This window comes from Diabrotica undecimpunctata, chromosome 8 (genome assembly GCF_040954645.1).
Source record: "Diabrotica undecimpunctata isolate CICGRU chromosome 8, icDiaUnde3, whole genome shotgun sequence".
Classification (NCBI taxonomy): Eukaryota; Metazoa; Arthropoda; class Insecta; order Coleoptera; family Chrysomelidae; genus Diabrotica; species Diabrotica undecimpunctata.
In genome coordinates, this window is record NC_092810.1 from 109,848,185 (window position 1) to 109,869,871 (window position 21,687).

Sequence of the window (21,687 nt, forward strand, 5' to 3'; positions counted from 1 at the left end):
TTACATGTCCTAGATATTCCAACTTTTTAGTTTTGACGGTCATGAGAATTTCACATTCTTTCCCCATTCTACGCAGGACCTCCACATTAGTAACTCTGTCAACCCAGGATATACGTAAGATGCGCCTATAACACCACATTTCGAAAGCTTCGAGCCGATTCATAGATGCAACAGTTAGTGTCCACGCTTCCATTCAGTAGAGCAGAACTGTGAATATGTAGCAGTTCAATAGACGGTTTCCATTATTATGTGGAAATACAAAACAAATATTATTCTGGTGAAATCTAAAGAAATAAACAACAAGATGTCAGACAAACATTTTATTGTACACATTTAAAACATTTTGCTGCACGGTGGTCATCATACATGGCAAGTTGGCACGTATTACACACAGTTTAGTTTTTCTGTCTCTATCTCGGGAGGAAAAGTGACATCTAACACGTTTTGATAATCTTCTTGGCTTAGGTGTTGTTTCGGGGATCTCCAAAATAACTCTTATGTAGGCTTTTAGAGTCCTATTCAAAGTCGGAATTTCTAACCGAACTCTAAGTAAAGGTTCTGGCAATTAAAAAGGGAGCTGCTTAAGGTATATCAGTCTGTGTATTAGATTATTTTCAATCGCTAAATTATATACCACTGCAGCGTCTGTGGCGCTGTGACCAAGCATTCCTTAAAAAATCGCATAGGCCATTGTCGAGTGCTTCTTGCTGTTGTATAGACATGGCAAAGTTTATCAAAAGTGTCAGTGTCACCTTTAGTGCCATTATAATCTAATATAATTTGCAGCTTACCACTTTCAGGATCAATTTCATCTGAATGGTGCATCGTTGACAACAAAACAACAATTTTGTTTTTTTTTAGCAAATGACACCAGGGTTTTATTGTCATCAAATGCAGATTGAAAACTTCCTTCTATATTTCTATTTAAAAACGAAGGAGGTATTTATCGTTTTTTTTTTCATAGTAATTTTATATTGAGTAGGCTTTTGTTAAAAAGCTCAACGGAAGAAAACCAATTGTCAATAATTATATTCCTATTAGTTCCCTGAATCGACTTAAAAAGTTCTCTTACTTAATATGGCGGAGCTGATTCATTGTTTTCAGTATTAACAGTATTACTACTCAATGTAAGGAATACCCTTCTAAGGGAATACCCTTAACCATATACCATGTTTTGGCGTCATTCATCATAACAATTTTAATGCCATATTTATCTTTTTTAGAAGAAGACAGGTAAATACGGAATGGACATCTACCTCTATATCCAATTAGCTGTTCATCAATCGTACAATAAGAGTATATAAAATTTTTTACAATTACGTATTGTTGTGTCCCATATCTCTCTTATAGGAGCTAATTTGTCACTTGTTCGTCTCTCTACTCGAGTTGGCTTGTCTTCAAATCGGAAGCAAGAAGATAAGTGTTTAAACCGTTTCATTGACATTGTTGGTCTATATAACGACATTCTATATTTTTTCGACCATAATTCCTCAACGTTGAGATGAACTGACTTATTTACTCCATAAAAAAGAGTAATACGATAAAAGTACGTCTCTGCTTTTGGACCTTGCATAAATGATAATATACACTGGAGTGCATAATTAACCGTACACCAAGATTTTTTCTAAAAACTGACGTTTAAAAAAGTTGAGCATGTTCCTAATTGAAAAACCATAGTAATGAAAAACGATGTTTAATAGGGTGTATTACCACGCCCTAATTACGGTTCTCATCCGATCAGGCATACTTTGGATTAAGGTGACAAATTATTGCTAAGGGATTTGCTCCTATTCGTCACGAACTGCTTGCTCAAAGTCTTAATGATTTGAAACTCAACATGGTTACATCGAATACATCGTCCCAGAATATCTTATGCATGCTCTATTGGATTAAGTCTGGACTCTTTGTAATAACGGAATCCCAATTCCGTCCAACTAATCCCGTGTTATTCTTGTAATATGCGGACGAGCATTATCTTGCATTAGACGAAAGTTTCCTGCAACAAATGCGACAAAGAGAACTACATAATCTTCCAAACATTGTTCAATATACCTTTTAGCTCAAGTTGTCCCCTCGTATTGTAACAAATTCTGTATAAGCCTCTAGGGAAATGGCTGCCCATAACAATATACCAACTTCACCAAATTGAACTCTGGGAATCGAATTGTGTTTCGAAACTATTTTACGGATTTATTATCAGATGTCGCTATTGCGTCCGTTTCGAAGCCATTTTAGTGTTGCTTCTTAAAGACAGGAAAGATTTATTTTTCACGTTGAGAACGCCTATGAATAGCTGTTCTGATGAGCCTTATTAAGGCGAAATACGTATGAACAGATACATAGACGCTTTGTACGTGAAATCAAAACTTGACTATCTTTTTCATTTTATTCGGATCTACTCTGTATCAGTACAAGAAACCAATTCGCTAATGATTTCTGCTTAGTTGAGGAGACATGTCGTGGAATGCAAATTTTAGATTCCCCATGTCTCTATTCTTTATCAACGTCTGCTTTGCCTTGCAATTTTTAGAAGGCTCAGATTAAGGCAGAAATCTGAATTGTGTTTCGAAACTATTTCACGGATTTATGAACTCTGGGAGTATAACATTGATGATAACGTTCACCAGCTCTTCTCCAATTCCTAGGCCGTCCATTTGATGAGTATCTGTTACATCTTGATTCATCCGTAAAGAGCACCGCACCCCATTCTTCAACACCCCAATTAAGATGTTCGACAGCGAAGTGTAAACGTTACCTCCGATGATCTGCTTTTAATAGAGGTCCCGTGACAGATATTCTGTCACGGGACATTTAAACGTCTTCGAACGGTATAAACGGAAACTGTGTTTCTATCGATATCATTTAATCTTTGAACAAGTACTGGTGCTGATAATGGGCGATCGCGTAACGCATGCAATCTAATAAAGGGATCTTCAACTTGACTTATGATTCTTTGTCTACCTTCACCTGGTCTCCTAGCGTATTGTCTTTTTTCCGAAATCTTTGTATTGCATCAAACATGTACTTCGAGAAATTCCTAAAGCATTTACGATGTGATGAATGCTCCGCCTTTCATCTTATAAAGCAACAGCCTGTGCTACTTCTTTTGGTGTCATCATTTCTTTACTACAAATTTTGAAAAGCAGACGACTCAATACTACTGCGTATGCTGCACCAATTTAATATAACCGCCAGAAAATTTAACATGTTAATTTCTCCAACAAAGACAAAATGCATGGTTATTTCAGCAAATTTACTAAGATGTAAATTGGAGCTGGAAGGTCAGATAATAGAACAAGTGATGGAGTTTAAATATCTAGGCATCACATTATCTAGCTACGGAAAGCTCGAAGCCGAAGTGGAAGATCAAGTGAATAGAGCAAACAGAGCCGCAGGCTGCCTAAACGAAACAATATGGAGAAATAAAAATATCGGGAAAGAAACGAAAGGCAGAATTTACAAAACAGTCATCAGACCAATAATAACATACGCGGCAGAAACAAGACCTGACACAGAGAGAACAAAAAGGATGTTAGAAACAGCAGAGATGAAAACACCTAGAAAAATTGATGGTAAGACACTAGTACTGGTAGAAGTACAGATATACGACATAGATGCAAGGTGGAGAACATCAAAAACTGAATAGAAGAAAATGAAATGTAAGAAATAGAAGAGTAGAATGGAACGATCATATAAGCCGAATGACAACAAATAGAGTAGTAAAGACGGCAAGAGACGGTTCCCCAATAGGAAGAAGATCAGTAGGAAGACCACGCAAACGATGGAATTACAACTTACTGGAGGCACATTGAAAAACAGACAGAGTCATGTCTATATAAAAAGAAGAAGAAGAAGAAGAAATTTTGAAAAGAAGAAAAAAAAACTAGAGCCAAACTTGTAAACACTTAAAATACCAAAATAAACTTAAAATAATGCTGTTTAATTTGGGACTATTTCACATTAATAACAAAAGTCTAAGTTGAACTGTTTTTTGTTCACAAAAATCATCCACACAGGTTCAAACAAAAAAAAATAAAATTAAAAAAAATGAAATAAGTTTTATCTAAAAACGAAAAAATACATGAAAATCTAAGTGTCCGGTTAATTCTGCACTGCAGTGTATTTTTTTTGTAGACGTCTTCCTCTACTTTCTGGGTTTTTGCACAGTCCACATAAAGTTAGATTTACCTTTTATAATTTTTAATAGACTAGTAGAAACCTGTTTGTCAACTGATGAATTTGTGTCGCTCTTCTCACTCTCCGACACTTCCTGTTCTTCCAGATAATCTGATTCTGGATCTGTTTCTGAATCAGTTTGGTATGAGATAACATTTTCATCTTTCTCTAAAAAGAATTTGTATATTTCTTCTTCTTGTTGCTCTTGTTCACTTAAGGATGTTTGGAAGCCATTTGTATGCTACAATAAAACGACAAATGTATGTATATATTTACGCTATCTAACAAACAATAATTTCCAACTTACCAAGTTCAGAAAATTGCAGCAATATAAAAATCTATATCGCACAAAAAGTGTAACACGCAAGGCATCTTGGGGTCAGACCTACCCCGAACAAACTTTACTTAGTGGTTGACTATAAACTAAATTTGAATGAAACGCTAAGAGTTATTAGTCAAGGACATACTAACTAGAATTTACATTGAGGGACATGCTCGTGTCTCGTTAGATTTTCGAAATATTATGATTTATGTAGTAGCTAGGGTCTGTATGACCCCACGGTGCCCTAGAAATGTTAAATCCAGTGGTTCGAAATTCTCGAAAATAATTTTTATCGGTTCTTTGTATGTCATTAGTAACTATATTATTACAGTATTTGTCAAACAAAATTCATTTATTATTTAAGTGAGTAATGTAATATTTTGCGGTTTCAAATATAAAATATTCTTCTCAAATTGTTTAATATTGCGACGCCACTACATAACTGTCTACGCGATAAAATATTTCGTGGAACTCCTTGCCACTGCATTTGAAACCAGCTATACATTGCTCGAAGTTTTACAGTCATCGTTGCCAACTTAATACTTTTTTGTTTGTTTTAGATTGATCACCAATGAAGGAACGAGACTTTTGGTCAACGTTTCGGAGCCCACCTCTCTAAGGCTGTTGGTAAACGATAACACTCGGTTGATTACCAACGATAACAGACTGATAACACAAGATAACAGACTCATTACTAATGTTAACGTCAACGATAATAGACATTTATCCGTTCTGGATGGTTCTAGAATAATCACAGCTGATAAATATCTGACGACATATGATCCCTACCAGAGGGGCCATATTTAAGCATTTAGTGAGAAGTTCCAAGGCGATAAATTTATTTAATATGAGTACTAACAACTGTTTTTAATTGCAATTTTTGCACATTACCTATACGTATATTTTCTTACAACTTTTTTTGTGCGGCATGAACAGAGGTTCAATATTATACAGTCGCAATTATACCTACAGCAGTACCTACTCTTCCTAAGAGTAAGAAAAATGATAAATTTCTATAATGTAACTGCACAACTTGCCAAGGCCACCAGTCTATTCTTTTATTTATTCTATTTTTTTAATCAAACATAAATGCACTCATTCCTATAACTGGGAGTTACAGCAGTGGAATCAATACAAAAGATAATATTTATGACTTACCAAATTCTTCTGGTCCCCATTGCAAATCGCACATTTATTTAAACGGATTTAAACTCGTTATTGTTTAGAGGATGAGTTGTTTCCATCCTTATTTTGCCGAGGAACATTTTTATTCCGAGAAAAATTGAGCCGGTAAGAATGAAAGTAGCATAAGTCATACAATTTGAAAAAAAAAATGAGTTAAGTTCATTTCTTAAATCTTTTTTCATAGTACTATTTAGAATAAACGTGGCTTTAGTCATTAATACATGAATTCGCCACTAGGAGCAGCACTAGTTTCCTTTCCCTGCAAAACATTTGTTTTGTTGAGAATTAAACTGAAGTTAGTCACTGTTTGTTGTTGTGTAAGCACCAGTTAAGTGCAGTTTCGATCATTAATGACTGAAAAACTTAGTGTCATCTATTCAGTTATTGCATTTAATACTGTTTATTTTGAGACTACAATAATTCATAATTAAGATTTGAATGTTTAAGTGACCATGAACACTCAGATTCATCTGAATTTGTGGATGATGTAGATAGAGATCCTGACTTCCATCCTAACCAACCCAGGCCTAGGCCTAATAATTTAAAATACTTTCGTAATTCTTCTGCACTAAACGGCCTTGTAACGTATTCTTCTAGTTTAGAAGACGAGTATGTACATCTGCACTTATTTGCTGATGATACACAAAGAGAAAGAGGGCTTTCAACAAGAATAAAAGTAGGAAAAGACTTCAAAATTCTTCTCAACATAAGGAAACTATAGCGAAGCAAGCTTAAAATGTGTCAAAGACGAGTTTCTCGCGCTTTAAGACTAGGTAGGTCTCCAGGAGACGACTTGAGAACATTAAAAGACTGTCCTACACGTAAAATACCAGAAGGCGATATAAAATAGAAATATGCTTTATTTTCACTGAAAATTGTACAATTTTATCGATAAAGCTTACAAAAAGTCAAACAAAATAACAATAACAATTAAAATTTACTTAAAGTACATAAATCGTCAATATCACAGAATCACAAAATAAAAGATAATAAAATATACAATTCATTGCAAAACTTAACTAAATTGCAAATTGCATAATAAATCCTTACGAACTAGTTTACGAATGTTGCTGCATGTGATACCCAAATATATATAAAACTACTTTAGTTGCTTGTACCTAAACGTACTGTAATTTCTTAGTTATTCGTTAAGAAACTCTTCCACCGAATAATATGGTCTTTCATATAGATAGGCTTTTGTCAATTTACAGAACTTAAGGAAAGAAGTTGCAAAAGGAGATGGTTGTATAATTTTTTTGCCGAATATAATATAGATTTCTTTACTAACTCAGTGGACGGGATCGGTAAATACACATCAAAGCTTGAATTTCTGGTGGAGTAGTCATGATTAGGTGTTACTGGAAAAACATGTAGGTGTTTACGAATTAAGCAAACAGTTTCTAGAATATATAAAGAGGGAAGAGTTAAAATCCCGTGATTTTTTAAGTAGCTTCTGAAATGTGTTATTCTACTGAGGCCAAAAAGATACTGTATTTTTTTTTAGTTTAAAAATAACTTCAGATTGGGTAGCTGTACTATGACCCCAAAAAGAGGCCATATCAAAGATGACACTCGAACAAAGAAAAATATGTTATTTTGGAAGATGCTAAATTAATTTCCTTCGAAACAGATCTTATTTCATAGCAGGCTGAGGCTAGTTTCTTACTTAACAAATCGATATAAAGGGACCATTTAAGGTTGCTGTCTATAAAAATACCAAGAAATTTTACAAAATCAACGATACTGATCTGACTGTTATTAAGAAGCAAGGGTTGAAGAGCTCCTTTATAGGATAATAGTGATGTCATTTATAAAGATAAGGAAAACTAGAGGACCCAGTACTGAACCTTGTGGTACTCCACATACAATGCTTTTGTGACTAGAATCAGTATCATTTGCTCTAACTAGTTGTTTCCTATTCCTCAAGTAAGATTGGAACCAGTTCAAAATACCTCGAATTCCGTAGAAATTTAGTTTTTTTATCAAAATGTGATTTACACAAAAGCTTTAGCATAGTCACAAAAAACAGTGGCAGTATAAAGATTATTGTTTAGTACTTGATAGACCTCATGTAGTACAGAAAACATAGCATCGCTGATACATTTATTAGATAAAAAGCCGAACTGACTTTGTGATAAAATGTTGTTTTCAACGAGAAAGGACATAAGTCGGGTTTTTATAAGTCTCTCAATAATTTTGGATAGGACCGGTAGTAAGGCAATAGGTCTATAGTTGCTGACATTAGATTTTTCACCACCCTTATTCCCTTCATATCTAAGCCATTACAAGAGGAAACATAACCTAACAGGAAATACCCATACGAAACTCATTGAACCTACGAAAAATATACGCAATCTATGTTGTAAAATGTTAAGTTAAGTTTAATGTCTGAAGATTAAAGACGTCCAGGTAAGGATCACTTTTATAGATACACGTTTAAAAAAAATTCAACTTGCATTTTTTACATTCCTAAGAAAGATGTAAATGTTGCGATAAATACAAAAATAAAATATCTCTCTGATTTGAGCCAAAAAGATGGAATACTTGAAAGAGATCATGAGCTTCACCTAAGGAAGGTTGAATTAGTTAGAGATTTCATGAAAGATGATGAAAAAATTTCCAGAAACAGTCAAGAAAGTTATCCTTGCACTATGGATTTGCAAAAAACTTTGCCCTTTCCAGTATTAACAGTTTCAGATGCTTACTATAACCGAAACCTCTACTGCTAAATTTTTTGAGTATATGATTTTGAGGAAGATTCTGGATATTTTTATGTGTGGAATGAAACCACAACCGGAAGAGGCTCACGAAATTTCTTCATGTCTAATAAAGCACTCAATGGAAACAATAAAAAACAAATAACGGTTTACAGCTATACCTGTGGAGATAAAAATCGCAAGTTTATTTAAAGTTAATTTGATGAGACTAACATCCATGTCATAGATCAAAAGTTTTTTGGGTTCTAGGCCATTCATATTTGCCAAACGACGCTGTTTTTGGCAGTGTAGAATCAGCAGCGAAAAGAAAGGTCATCTATGTTCCAGAAGGATGGCATTAAATTATGGAAAAATGTAGAAGTATTATAAATAAAGATTTTTTATTTCATAATTTAGACAGAAATATGGGCAAGAGGAAGAAAAACACTGACAACAATACTGAGAACGGGTTAAGAATTAAATGGGCCAGACTGCCAAACGATAATCCTTATAATATAATGTACAAAGAAACATTGTAGAATATGATGGAGTTTATTGTCCTAAATATAAAACTGAAAAAAAAAAGGAATACCCGTAGCTTTTAAGAATATGCAATACAAAAAAATTTATCCATCAGAGACGTGTTGGGGAGTTAAAAAAGGGTTAAAAAAGTTGGGGCAAATGATGTTGAAGATAATATTGGACCTTTACCATACCATGAATAGGAAATCAATGAACCTAATAATGAAGGGGGAGAGGAAGGTAATGAATAGCTACGTGGCGCAAGCCAGTAACAGAAAACTTTTAGAAAACCAAAAATGAATGCAATGTATTCAACGTGCAAATAATGTAACAATATTCACGTTAAATGTTCAATACAATTCATTGCTTTTCTAGAATCAAGTTATTATGACTGCATTTACCTTGCACATGTTAGTGAAAGTGACTAAGTCAATATAGCCCAATTTTTGTATTGTATATGAAAGATGTAGAATTCATGTTTCTAGATGAGATTGACGACTTAAACGTCGACATGTTTCAGTTATTTGTATTGCAATATAGTTTTATTTAATTTTTTCAAACGAATGTATTCCTGATCGGCGCGGAACTGGCAAGGTTGGAGGCATAGTTTGTAGGAGGCCAAAGTTCGATTTGGGCTGTAGCGCTATTGAAGAGAGAGAGAATATTCCTGAGGCATGCATTAAATTGACTTATGCCACTTTTATTTTCACCGGCTCAATTAAACTTACAATATTTGCAAACTCATTTTATTTAGCAATAAAAGTAGTTTACTTTGAAGTAAAGTAAACATGGAACAGTGAACAATGGACAAATTCGAATGTAATTATAAGTTCGTATTGTTTCTAATTCCCTTTGTCCGATTCTTCTCGAACCACGATGATAAAATAAAATGTTGAAGTCTTGGATTAAAATACAGTTTTATTGACAGCTACTGAATTATTACACTGTAGTTGTTGTTGAGGTAAAAATTTATAATAGACTGCGTCCCAAACTAGTCCCGAAGCTATATTTATAATCTCACTAAAATGTTACGATTCTGCAAATAAGTGTATTACCCTCTGAATAGACAAAAAACCTTTGACTTTTGAAAGCTGGCAAATATAATTTGAACCGAGGAAATTATTGCAGGCATATTAGGCAATCTATAGTTTGCAGGAAGTTGAACAAACTGTAATTAAGCTACTAATCGATATGTTTCATAATTATACAAGGTGAAACTATACAAATTCAGGATATTAAGATTAAAGTGAGATTTCAAATTAATGTACTAATTTGTGATCAAAGAAACAGAAAAACTTGAACTTTACTATCAAAGAAAGATTAACTTTTAGTAAATTAAATGAATTAAGGTACGAGACGAGCTCGGTTATTTAACCCCTTTAACATACTAATATAATGATAATCTCGACAAACTCGCGCACAACTAACTAAAACATTACATATTTGTTCTGTTAGAGGTTCAAGCTTGTACGAAATTTACTATGTGGCCAGGGATGAATCGAATCTTATCTCCTCTCTTCTGCTACTGTACCCTTCTTATTTATGTAAACTATTATGTTATTGAATGTTGGCAATCATGCTGGTAATCATTGGAAATTTTAAGAATTCTTCTTTAAGTCCATATCTCGAATTCTTCCAGCCTCTTTATTGTTGCCTTAGTCAAAGTCCAAGACTCTACTCCACTGTTATAAATGTGAAAATAAACGCTATGTGCTGTAAATGCGACAAATATTAAGGCAAATCGTAAATATATTGATTTTTATGTAGAGAAAAACAGATAATATTTTGTTTACTTTTCATAAAATAAAAATATTGTTTTCCTTTTTATACATAAGGATTATATTAAAATTTTTATTAGAGCCCAGAATGTTTTTAATTTGGTTGCAAAAATTGGCAAAATAAAACGATTTTATTCCAATTAACATCTTAACAATTGCTCAATAAACTTGAATATCATGTACAGATACTTTTAGTTTTTAGTTTTATTTCGCTGTATTTCCAATTAATTTATTGTCATATCCATAGCTTTAAGTAGTTCTAAGCTTATTTTTATTAAACCAGTAATTGTCAGTAATAAATCAATGATGTATAACTTGTCTATTTTATTTACAATCAAAATGTGCAAAGAGCATGTGGTAGACTTTTCGACGAATTTGAATCTGTCACATGTCATCTGTCTCTTAATAAAAGAAGCTAGAATAGAAAAAGTCCCAAATTGAAACCAGACAGATGGAATTCCAAAAATTTTCAGATCATGTCTGATCTATTTCGACCATTGAGTAGGTCAAATGTCACAAAGTAATCTGGTTTTGCCAGAAAACCTTTTTTGTGTAAATTAAAACTGTTTTCTTTGTTAAAGCAAATCACAAATTCTTTCATTTTGACCAACACGTTCAACAGCAAGTATATTTCCTACGATTTTATATTCTAAGAGCCAAGTTCATGCACGACGGACAGTCTTCTAAATTATTTTTAATAAATTTTTATAAACCCTTAGAACTCAGTTGTTTGTTCAAAATCATATTGCTGTTGAATATGTAAAGATTTTTATATACTTTCCTTTCGGTGTCGGTACACGCCTTATAAGCTCAAGTCCCGCACATTAAACATATGTCACTCCCGTTTGCACCTTTGTCCTTATACTTATTCATCATTATTGTTTTCATGTTCTGAAGTTATTTCCCTATAAGTTTTCTTATATTACCCTCTTGAACCCTAAGAGGGTTAACCCATTTGAACCCTCTTAGAGTTCAAATGGGGTAGTGATTCGCATCATAAGGTGTTGCTTCCAGATAGCACCTCTAGCCTCTCCTACCCAATTCCTATCCTCACCTCCAAGAAGTATAATCATGGTCATACGGGTGAACTCTGGTAACCTGAGCAACCCTACTGCTGTCAACGGCTTCGGCCGGATGAGCTGGCAAGTGAAAAGGCATTCTCGTGTGCTGAGATTGACAAAGCGGTCTCAAAGGCGGATGAACCATAAATGATCAACGGCAGAAGGCAAGGAGAAACCACTGCCTTAAAGATCTCTAACGATATCTCAAGAAAAATCACTAATGGAGAGTCCCCGGTAAAACGACCCCGAGTACCTGGCGTCTCTTAAATGGGACAGGGGTGCGAAGAATCTTCGGGCCAAAAAACAAAATAAATATAAATCGTATTGCAACGTGGAATGTGCGAACATATATAAAACTGGACAACTCGCAGCAGTAGCACTAGAAATGAGCAGACTTGAAACAGAGATATTTGGCCTCAGCGAAGTAAGATGGCACAGTGCTGGACAATGTCATCATAACATTGTTCTTTATTACTCGGGTAGCAGCACTGATGATCACAAAAATGGTGTAGGAATCATGATTAAAAAAACACTACAACCGTATGTCTCTAACTTAATTCCCTATAATGAAAGAATAATAATGATATAGATTTATTCTTTTCAGATTAACAACATCTAACGAAAAACATGAACTCAACATAATAATGGGCGACTTTATCGCCATAGTCGGTAAAGGGAAAGTAGAAGATATTGTAGGGAATTATGGTCTAGGATTAAGAAACAAACGAGGAGACCGATTAGTACAATATTGTCAAGAGAAAGAACTAGTCATCACAAACACCTGTTATCAATTACCACCAAGGAGACTTTATACATAGAGTGCACTAGAAGATAATGAAAATAATCTAATTTACCTCTTGCCAACGTTAACATTAAATTGAGAAAACAACAAAAAAAAAGTAAAATTGAGACTAGATTTGTCAAAGCTTGAGGGTGAAAAATGTCAACAATAAATAAACGAAGCAATTGCACCAGCATTCACAGAAGCTTCAAAAAAAGATATTAACAGTGGCGAAACGTTTGTGGGCGAACCAAGTACCAAAAAAGACTGGATGGCACCGGATATTATACAGCTCATAGAAGAAAAACTGAAAATACAGAAATGCAAATAAAGAAAAATATAAGCAAATGAAGAAACCAGTAGAAACGCTGTTCAATCAAGCTTAAGAATGCTGGATGGATGGAAATTGCAAAGAAATAGAAGAATTTAATATGAAACACGACATTTTACACAGAAGAGAATACCACAAGTCATAAGAAACTCCAAGAGATCTCCAATTATCAGAAGAAAAAAAAAATATTACCAACTGACGAAAATATACAAATTCTAATATCAGAGGTGAAACAGGCAATTAAAAACTCAAGTGGTAAAGCGACAAGTCCTGATGAAATTGCAGTAGATATACTAAAAATTCTGAATGACGAAAATATTAAGTCTCTAACTAAATTATTTAATAAAATCTACAACGACGGTCAAATTCCTGAAGAATGGTTAAAATCTTTTTACCCTTACACAGTTTGAATTTAGAGGTGGAATGGGAACAAGAGAGGCATAATGCGCAATGACGGTAATATTACAAAAATGAAGGGAATATAATAAAAACGTATTCATATGTTATATAGATTTTCAAAAAGCGTTTGACGGAGTTCAACATGGTAAACTCATACATGCAATGAAACATATACACCTAGATTCCAAGGATTTTAATTTAATCAAAAATCTGTACTTCAATCAACCAGCGGTCGTAAGGGTGGAAGACAGTGAGACAAACCAAGTAGAAATTCAAAAGAGGAGTCAGACAGGGAAGTGTGCTGTCGCCACAACAATTTAACGTGTACTTCAAACTAATATTTCAGGAGGTACTATGGGAAAGAACTGAAGGTGTAAGGATTGAAGGGAGCATCATTAATAACATAAGATTTGCAGACGATACCGCCATCATGGCAGAAAATATAGAAGATTTACAAATTCTTTAAAATGAATATAGATAAAACCAAATACATGGTGATTTCGAAAACCCCTGTTGACAACATACATCTGACATTGGAGGGTAAACTGTTAGAGAGAGTCGACAAGTATAAATATCTGGGAGCAATTATAAACTCACAGTTAGATCAAGAATAGGAGATAAAGGTCAGAATTGAAATAGCTCGAAAAGGATTTATAAAATACAAGTCAATGTTTACAAATAAGAAATTGAGTACGGTTATCAGATTGAGGTTCGTCGAATTTTATCTATATGTTCACAACTGCTATAATATGGGGTAGAAGCTTGGACTCTGAAAGCCTAATCCGTAAAAAATTGGAGGCATTCGAAATGTGGCTATATAGGCATATTCTGAAAATTCCTTTGACTGCAAAAGTCTCAAACGAAGAAGTGTTAAGACGAGTTGGACATGGCAGAAAGCTTATGAACACAATAATTAAAATAACAAAAACATCGTCTGCACGTCTTCACAAAAGGAAGAGTAGACGGAAGAAAAGGCTTGGAAAGAAAGAAGAAATCTTGGTTGGGCAATATCAGAGTCAGTCTTACCTCAGTGTTGAACAGATATTTCACGTTGCAAAAGATAGGGAAGTGTTTAAAGAAGTGATCGGCAACCTTCGTGAGAAGACGGCACAATATGAAGAAGAAGTTTTCTTATTTACCTTTGCGCTAGGTAACTTCACTCACCTATCAACAACTTTGTGACTTCCTTGAGCACCAATTATGCGGTCAGAAAAAAACTTTCCTTTTATAGTCCTGTTGTGCTTTTCTTTGTTGGGCTAATAATTTTTTATTAGCCTTTTCTTGAAAGACATTTTTGAATGGGGTGAAGTTAATTATTTATGGGCCCTTGGCATCTGAAAAAATCATTACTTTAATGAGGACACCCTATTTCATGTTTGAGAATAAAAGATTTTTTTCCCAGAATGACAGTCCACTATAACCCCAAAATGCAGATGTTTTCCCATCGATGTTTTCCTTAACCTTAATAAACAATTACATTACGCAAAATGCTACTTACGATTCTTTTTTACAAAATCTATTGATCAATAAAGAAGTACTGTTAATGGGTTAATGAGAAAGTGAGTCTGACCACTTCCTGGTCAGAACAAAAATAAGAACAAGGCTAAAGACGAGACAGCCAAAGCAACGCCAACAAGGAAACAGATGGGACATTTCAAGGCTCGATTTACCTGATAATGAACGCCAATATCAGGCACGGATCCAAAACAAATTGCAGACACTGGAAGAAGAAGAAACATCAACGCCAGAATTGACCATAGACCAGAAATGGCAAAATATAACGAACGCCATAAAAAGTGCCGCAGCGGAAACTATAGGAAAAAACAGGAATAACAAGAAGAAAAACCAGTGGTTTGACTAGGAGTGCGAACAAAGCTTGCATCAGAAAGCAATTAAGCGGCTAGAGTTACTAACACGCCCTACAGATGAGAACAGGGAAGACTACAACAGAGCAAGGACTCAAACGAGAAGACTTTTGAGAAGAAAAAAGAAACAGTATACCGTAAGGACCCAAAAACAATGAAGGGCAACACGACCAACAGCCCAAGATTTATACAAGACGATGCAGGACAATTGCTCACAGACGACGAGAAGATAAGCTGCCAATGGAGAAAGTATTTTGAGCAACTCCTAAATACACAAAAAAAACCCACAATGACAGGGCAACAAAGACAGTATCAGTTAACAGGTAACCTGAAATACCAGGGCCCACACTAGCTGAAGTAAAGTCCGCAATTTCGTCCCTAAAAAACCCGAGGCCCAGACGGCATACAAGCGGAAATACTAAAAAAAGGGGGAGAAAAGCTCCACCTTGAGATATATCATCTTATAAGAGAAGTCTGGGAAAGAGAAGAAATACCGAAACACTATCATGAAAGCCATATAGTACCTATCCACAAGAAGGGAGACAAACAAACATGTCGGAACTATAGAGGAATATGGTTAATCAATACAACGTACAAAAATATATCCATAATAATGTCTAGAAGGCTAACTCCATACGCAGTGGAAATAATGGACGACTATCAAAGCGGATTCAGACCGGAAAGGTCGACCATAGACCAGATACTCGTCCCACACCAGGTGTTGGAAAAAAACTGGGAATTCAACCGCGATGTACACCAAACCTTCGTGGACTTTAAACAAGCTTACGATTCTGTTTCAGAGAAGCATTGAGGGAGACCATGGTAGAAATGGGAGTACCTGGAAAGCTGGTACGATTAGCACAGAGAACGCTTCCGCACGGATCAGAATTGGCAGCACCACGCGGAGGGATTCCTCATTGACACCGGGCTTAGACAAGGAGATCCTCTCGCACCCCTACTATTTAATTTTGCACTGGAACATGCAGTAAGGAAAGCTCAACCACAACTGACAAACGGGTTTTGCCGCTCAAGGATCAAAAATACTATTGGCGTTTGCGGATGACATGAACACAATTGCACAATCCACCAAAGATGCAAAAGAAGATTGCACCCTATTCGAAAACGGAGCCAAGGAAGTTGGTCTGAAGGTCAATGAGGACAAGACCAAGTACATGGTGGTTACAAAGAACCCAAGACCAAGGGTTAGACAAAACGTAACAATCAATGAATACAACTTTGAAGTCGTCAAAGAAATCAAGTACTTGGGAGCGATCATCTTCTTCTTAAGGTGCCTTCTCCATTACTGAAGGTTGGCTATAACTACAGCAAATTGCTCTCTATCTTGAGCTGTTCTTTTAGCTGTTCACATATTATCGAATATGTGTCCATGCCTGTCCAGTCTCCTACATTCTTTAACCAGGAGCATTTTCTTCTTCCTGGACCTCTGCTTCCTTCCACTTTCCCTTCCATTATAAGTCGTAGGAAGTTGTATTTTTCTCCTCTGTAAATATGTCCTAGATAACTCGTTTTTCTGTTTTTTACAATATTTGGGAGCGATCATAACATCTGAAAATAAATATGAAAAGGACTTGGCAGCCAGGATCATTGCAGGAAACAGGGCATATTACTCATTAATGACCGTACTTAAATCAAAAATACTCTCAATACCAGCAAAAATAAGAGTGTACAAGACTATAATTCGTCCCACAATAACGTATGGAAGCGAGACATGGACTTTGAACCAGCGGGAAACGACAAAATTACTGGTACTGGAAAGAAAGATACTGCGGACTATCTATGGGCCTTGCAGAGAAGAGACAACAGGAGAATGCAGAAGAAGACACAATGATGAACTCCAGACAGTATATGGAGATGAAAACATAGTACGCTATATAAAAGCAAACCGAATAAGATGGGTGGCCCACGTACTAAGATCGAGTGACGAAAGACTCCTAAACGCCACATTCTGGGAAAGGCCCGATGGCAGAAGGTCAGTTGGTCGCCAAGAAAGAGATGGACGGACGCAGTAGCCAGTGATCTACGCAAAATGGGAATATAACAATGGGAAATAGCTGCTTAGGACCGACAACAATGGAGGGAAATAGTAAACGCGGCCAAGACTCACATAGAGTTGTAGAGCCAAATGATGATGATGATGTTAATGGGTTTAAAGAAATCCAAAACCATAAATTAAATTTCAAACCCGAAAATTGACTAAGACACAACAATTAAACTTACTTGTCGAACAGTTAAGCTACCCATTAGTAGAAAGCGCCACTGGTTGCTTTCGTTAAATAAATTCTTAGAGTAGGGAATTCTACTCGTCAAAGGAGTGACCGCAACGATAACAACAGTGAAGTCGAGTGAGCACCAAACACGTGTACCAGTGGCGTATCACCTAGGCCAATAAGAACAATATAAAACTACATCATTAAATTCCAAATAATAGTAATCATAATTTTAGTTTAATTTTCTATTTTTATTAATTTTTCATAACATTATGCAAGACGTACACAAAAGATTTAAAAAATGACAGTTTTTTTAATTTGTCGAACTTTTATACATAGGTCGAAATAAACCAGGATTAGGGATTAGGGGATGTGATAGAAGCAAACAACTTTTTGAATTATCAATTTATTGTCTACTGAACAGTATTCATTTGTTATATTTATTTCGAATAATATTATCAAATTCATTTTGTTTTTTTGTTATAAAATGTAATCTTATATTTAAATATTTATCCATTATTGCTTCAATTAAAAAATATATATGATTTGAAGCACGCCCTAAAATATGTTCTTGTAGATTGCAAAAATATTGTTCAAATTGAACGCAGTTGAGCATGATTTTATTTTTTAGAATAGAGATAAAATTGGGTTTTCCCAAATTTTGCTCGTTTATTCTTAAAAAATGTTCCGATGTTTTGCAAATTGCAATCACATCTTTGGACGTATATGTTAATCTTCCTTGATTTTTTTTGTAATTAATGAGTTTAAATAATTTAATTTGCTTCCAGACAATGCATCTACACAATCTACACATTTTATTGTGCTTTGCAATTTTCGGGCTACAAAATCTGCTATGTAAGTAATTATTTGAATGGAACACTCACTAATTACAGTCGAATTCATTATGTAGTCATGTTCGCTCCAAATAGTTTCTAAAGATTGTTCATAAAATGTTTCTAATAATCGAGCTTCAGGTGAACAAATATTCAACTCAAGTTTTTTAAATCGACATAAACCACTTAAAATAGGAATATCGTCCAATGGAACACAATTTCATAAACCACCAGATTGAATTTCACTACGCACTAACAACCTGTTATAAGCAGCAGTGAATTGTCTGGCAGTAGAAATATTCCATCACCCTTTTGATCTTATACTAAAAAAAAAAGTTCAACATGATCTTGACTAACTTTGTACAAAGGAAGGTAATGTAATAATTTTTTCTGAACAACAATGTCGTCGTACAACCCAAGAGCACTTTTTAAATAGACGATAACTCCCAAAAATCCAGTTTTTTTTTCCGAATCGGTTAGTAACTGTCCATTATCAAATTTAAGATGTGAGAAGTACGTAATAACCTCTTGTACAAACTTTTTTGTTTGTTCTATATTGCTATCACATAATGCTTTCTTAAAATGTTTTGCTCTTACTGAACGACTGTTTAAAATATCAAAAACATTATTTGTAATTTGTATAAATTTTATAGTAGCTTCACAACCGGAAAATTCCTTTAACTTTTATTCATTTAAACAAGAAGAAAGATTTCATTTTCGTAGTTGCAATAATATATTTTATAAATCCCATTATAAATTAATTTAATCATACACCACTGGTAAAATGGTGCTCCTTTATGCTGTTTTTAAGTTTACATGTGAATTTTTCGAAATTTATAACTAAAACATGTAATTTTAGTTATGTAATTAAGTACATTAAGGTGTTGTTTTTTAAATAAATAACAGTTTAAAAGGCAATATGTAAGAATAAAGGAGTATTTAGTGTATTTTCATCTACGCACTCATAACAAAAATATTTATTTACACGTGAAATGTAACTTCCACTTCATTATTTCTGTTGTTGCTTTTACAACCGTAAGCCGAACACATCACCATTTTAAAGAGTTAAAAAAATTGCTACTTTTCACTCAGAAATCGCACAAAAATAATTAACAAAACGAGTTGTGTCAATCCGAAAATGAGCACCAAACGAATGGCGGACCGGGTAAAATCGGCTTCACTTTCGCTTGAAGGCTAGATGGCGCGTTACCTCTCCTTTGACGAGTAGAATTCCCTACTCTAAGAATAAATTATACCGTGACATTTGATGTGGCTTATATTGCCCCAGAGGCCACCATTCCCCTGGTTACCCATATGATAAAATAAAATTATGCATTTAATAGTTTAATTTTACTTGTTTTTATTTAAATTCGCGATATATTTTCTTAGCAACAGTTTGGCCGAATTTGTAAAAAGTTTTGCATTCGCCAAAATTTACACTGCCAAAAACGCTCTCACCAAAATTTTAACTGTCATTTTCGTAAATTGGATAAACTGGGAAATTTCCCTTTGTAAGGAAAAAATTTTTCCTATTTTTTAGTAATTTTTTAGTATATTGGACAAACTTTGACTTCAACTTCAATTGGCAGTTTCTATACAACCAAGCATATGTGCTTAAAGACAATTTTAATTTTAAATTAAAGTATTCACGTTAAGTAAAAACCTATTCACACGTAGTTTTTATCAACAAAATAAAGGTGCGTTAATTAAAAGAAAAATTGAAAAAGACTGATATTTTTGTGTACACACTTACGGAAAATGAAAGAATGGAAAAGAAAAGTATTTTAGAAGTGTGTAAAAAATTTTAATTCCTAGCTGAGCGCTTTCAACTTACAAAGCTAGCCTCAGATCTATGATCAAATTTATAAAGTACCACTACTAAATAGGGATCCCGCTGGGGAAATAATACAAAATTTTTCTTTAAAAGCTAAAAAATTTAAAAAGTTCTTCGAAAAAAAAAGACAGCACACTAGACTCCACTAAAAACACATTAAAAAATTTATGATACGGGTGTAAGAACGCGACCATTTGGATGGAGTTAAAGCGGCAGACAGCTGTCTTTCTCAAGAAAGATGACTACGTTTATCTTTGTCGACTTTCTAACTCTCTGAATTTATTTCGAAAGAAGGCTCATCAACATTCACTAACTCGTACATTTTATCAAAAAACAGGTCTGAATTTCATTAACTCCGCATGCTCAAGCAGAGCTACAGAAACAGCCACCAGCAAAGGACAAAATAATAATGAAACTTGAGTGCAAGAGATCAAAGAAAGTTCTCAAGATCCATAAAAAAATTTCCTTAAAACCTATTGGAATTCTGCAACTGAATGCACGCCACTCAAAAGCTGCATCTAGCGTGATTATTAGGAACTTCAGCAAAAATCCAAGTGATATTGTACTAATTCAAGAGCCATGGGCTTACAAAGGACTACCAAAGAACTCATGTAAGTTGGTCTATTCATTATTGCATAACATACCAAGAGCATGTCTGCTCATTTTAAATTTAATTAAATTAATTTGCGATCCAAAAGTCATCACTAGAGATTTTGCAAGAATGGAAGTGGAAATTTCCACCGAACGAGGTAAAAGTCATAGTATAATAGTATCTGTCTGCTTTTCTGGTGACAAAGATAACCCTCTGCAAGATGAACTTAAAAATCTCATCAGCTATTACAACACAAAGAAGAGACAACTTGAAACAGCTTCACACTGAATAAATTTTATGATAATAAATTATTATGAGGAAGCTTATATCATTAAGAATAAAGCCGCCAATAAAGGTGTGCCTGGTGAAGCAAGGAATTGGAAAAATTAAGACTAGTGTCTGCAGAGCCTTCAACAAAGATAGAAGTTCAGGTAAATGGGACAGCACAAAAAGACTCCAACAGAATATAACTCCGAATTACGAAGGTTTAAAATGAAAACGACATTGTACTAATTAAAAAGCCTAACACTTATGACTCCTTGTTATCTCACTGACTGTTGTGGGGGAGGGTTTATGGTATTATCTCGAGGTCTATTTTTACGCTGGGATTTTACCAGTTCCGCCGCCCTTGTTTTGTGTGGTTTTTCTTTGGTCCATGTCCCAGCAGCTATTTTTGCCCCTTTTCCTGATTTTCTTCTTCTGAGCACCAGATAGGCGTTGGTTTATAATTGACTTAGAATCTGTTCCTCTCAAGATACCCTCTGGTTCAATATTCAGGGCGCAGCCAGAGTTCTCTTTCTGAGCCAACTTTTTGTTTGATCTTATCTCGCTGTTGATTTCGTTTCTACGAGTCCAAATACTGTAAGGTCATAAGGCCTCAGAGTTCGTTAGCTCTCTGAGGTATCGATTAAAGCACTACTTTTTCCCCTGTATTATGTATTCCCTTTGCACGGCAAGTCGCAGCACAAATCTATGTTGAGCCAGTTGTGATACGGCTGTTTGTGCTTTGTCAATTGAGCATGGTGTAAATAAGCGTTTGTGTGTGTGTGGGTCATAGCTGCAGCCCCCAGGCCATGTTCTCAGT

The 21,687-nt window shown here is 34.7% G+C and overlaps 1 protein-coding gene across 1 annotated transcript in view; it reads left to right on the forward strand.

The window, feature by feature from the left end:
• The window catches only part of LOC140447834 (uncharacterized), a 29,377-nt gene extending 18,390 nt beyond the window's left edge, over window positions 1-10,987 (forward strand). Inside the window, exon 6 of the mRNA XM_072540722.1 lies at window positions 5,059-10,987. Within this exon, the coding sequence (XP_072396823.1) occupies window positions 5,059-5,305 (247 nt within the window). The 3' untranslated portion in view covers window positions 5,306-10,987. The remainder of the gene's footprint in view (window positions 1-5,058) is intronic.
• The last annotated feature ends 10,700 nt before the right edge of the window (window positions 10,988-21,687 follow it).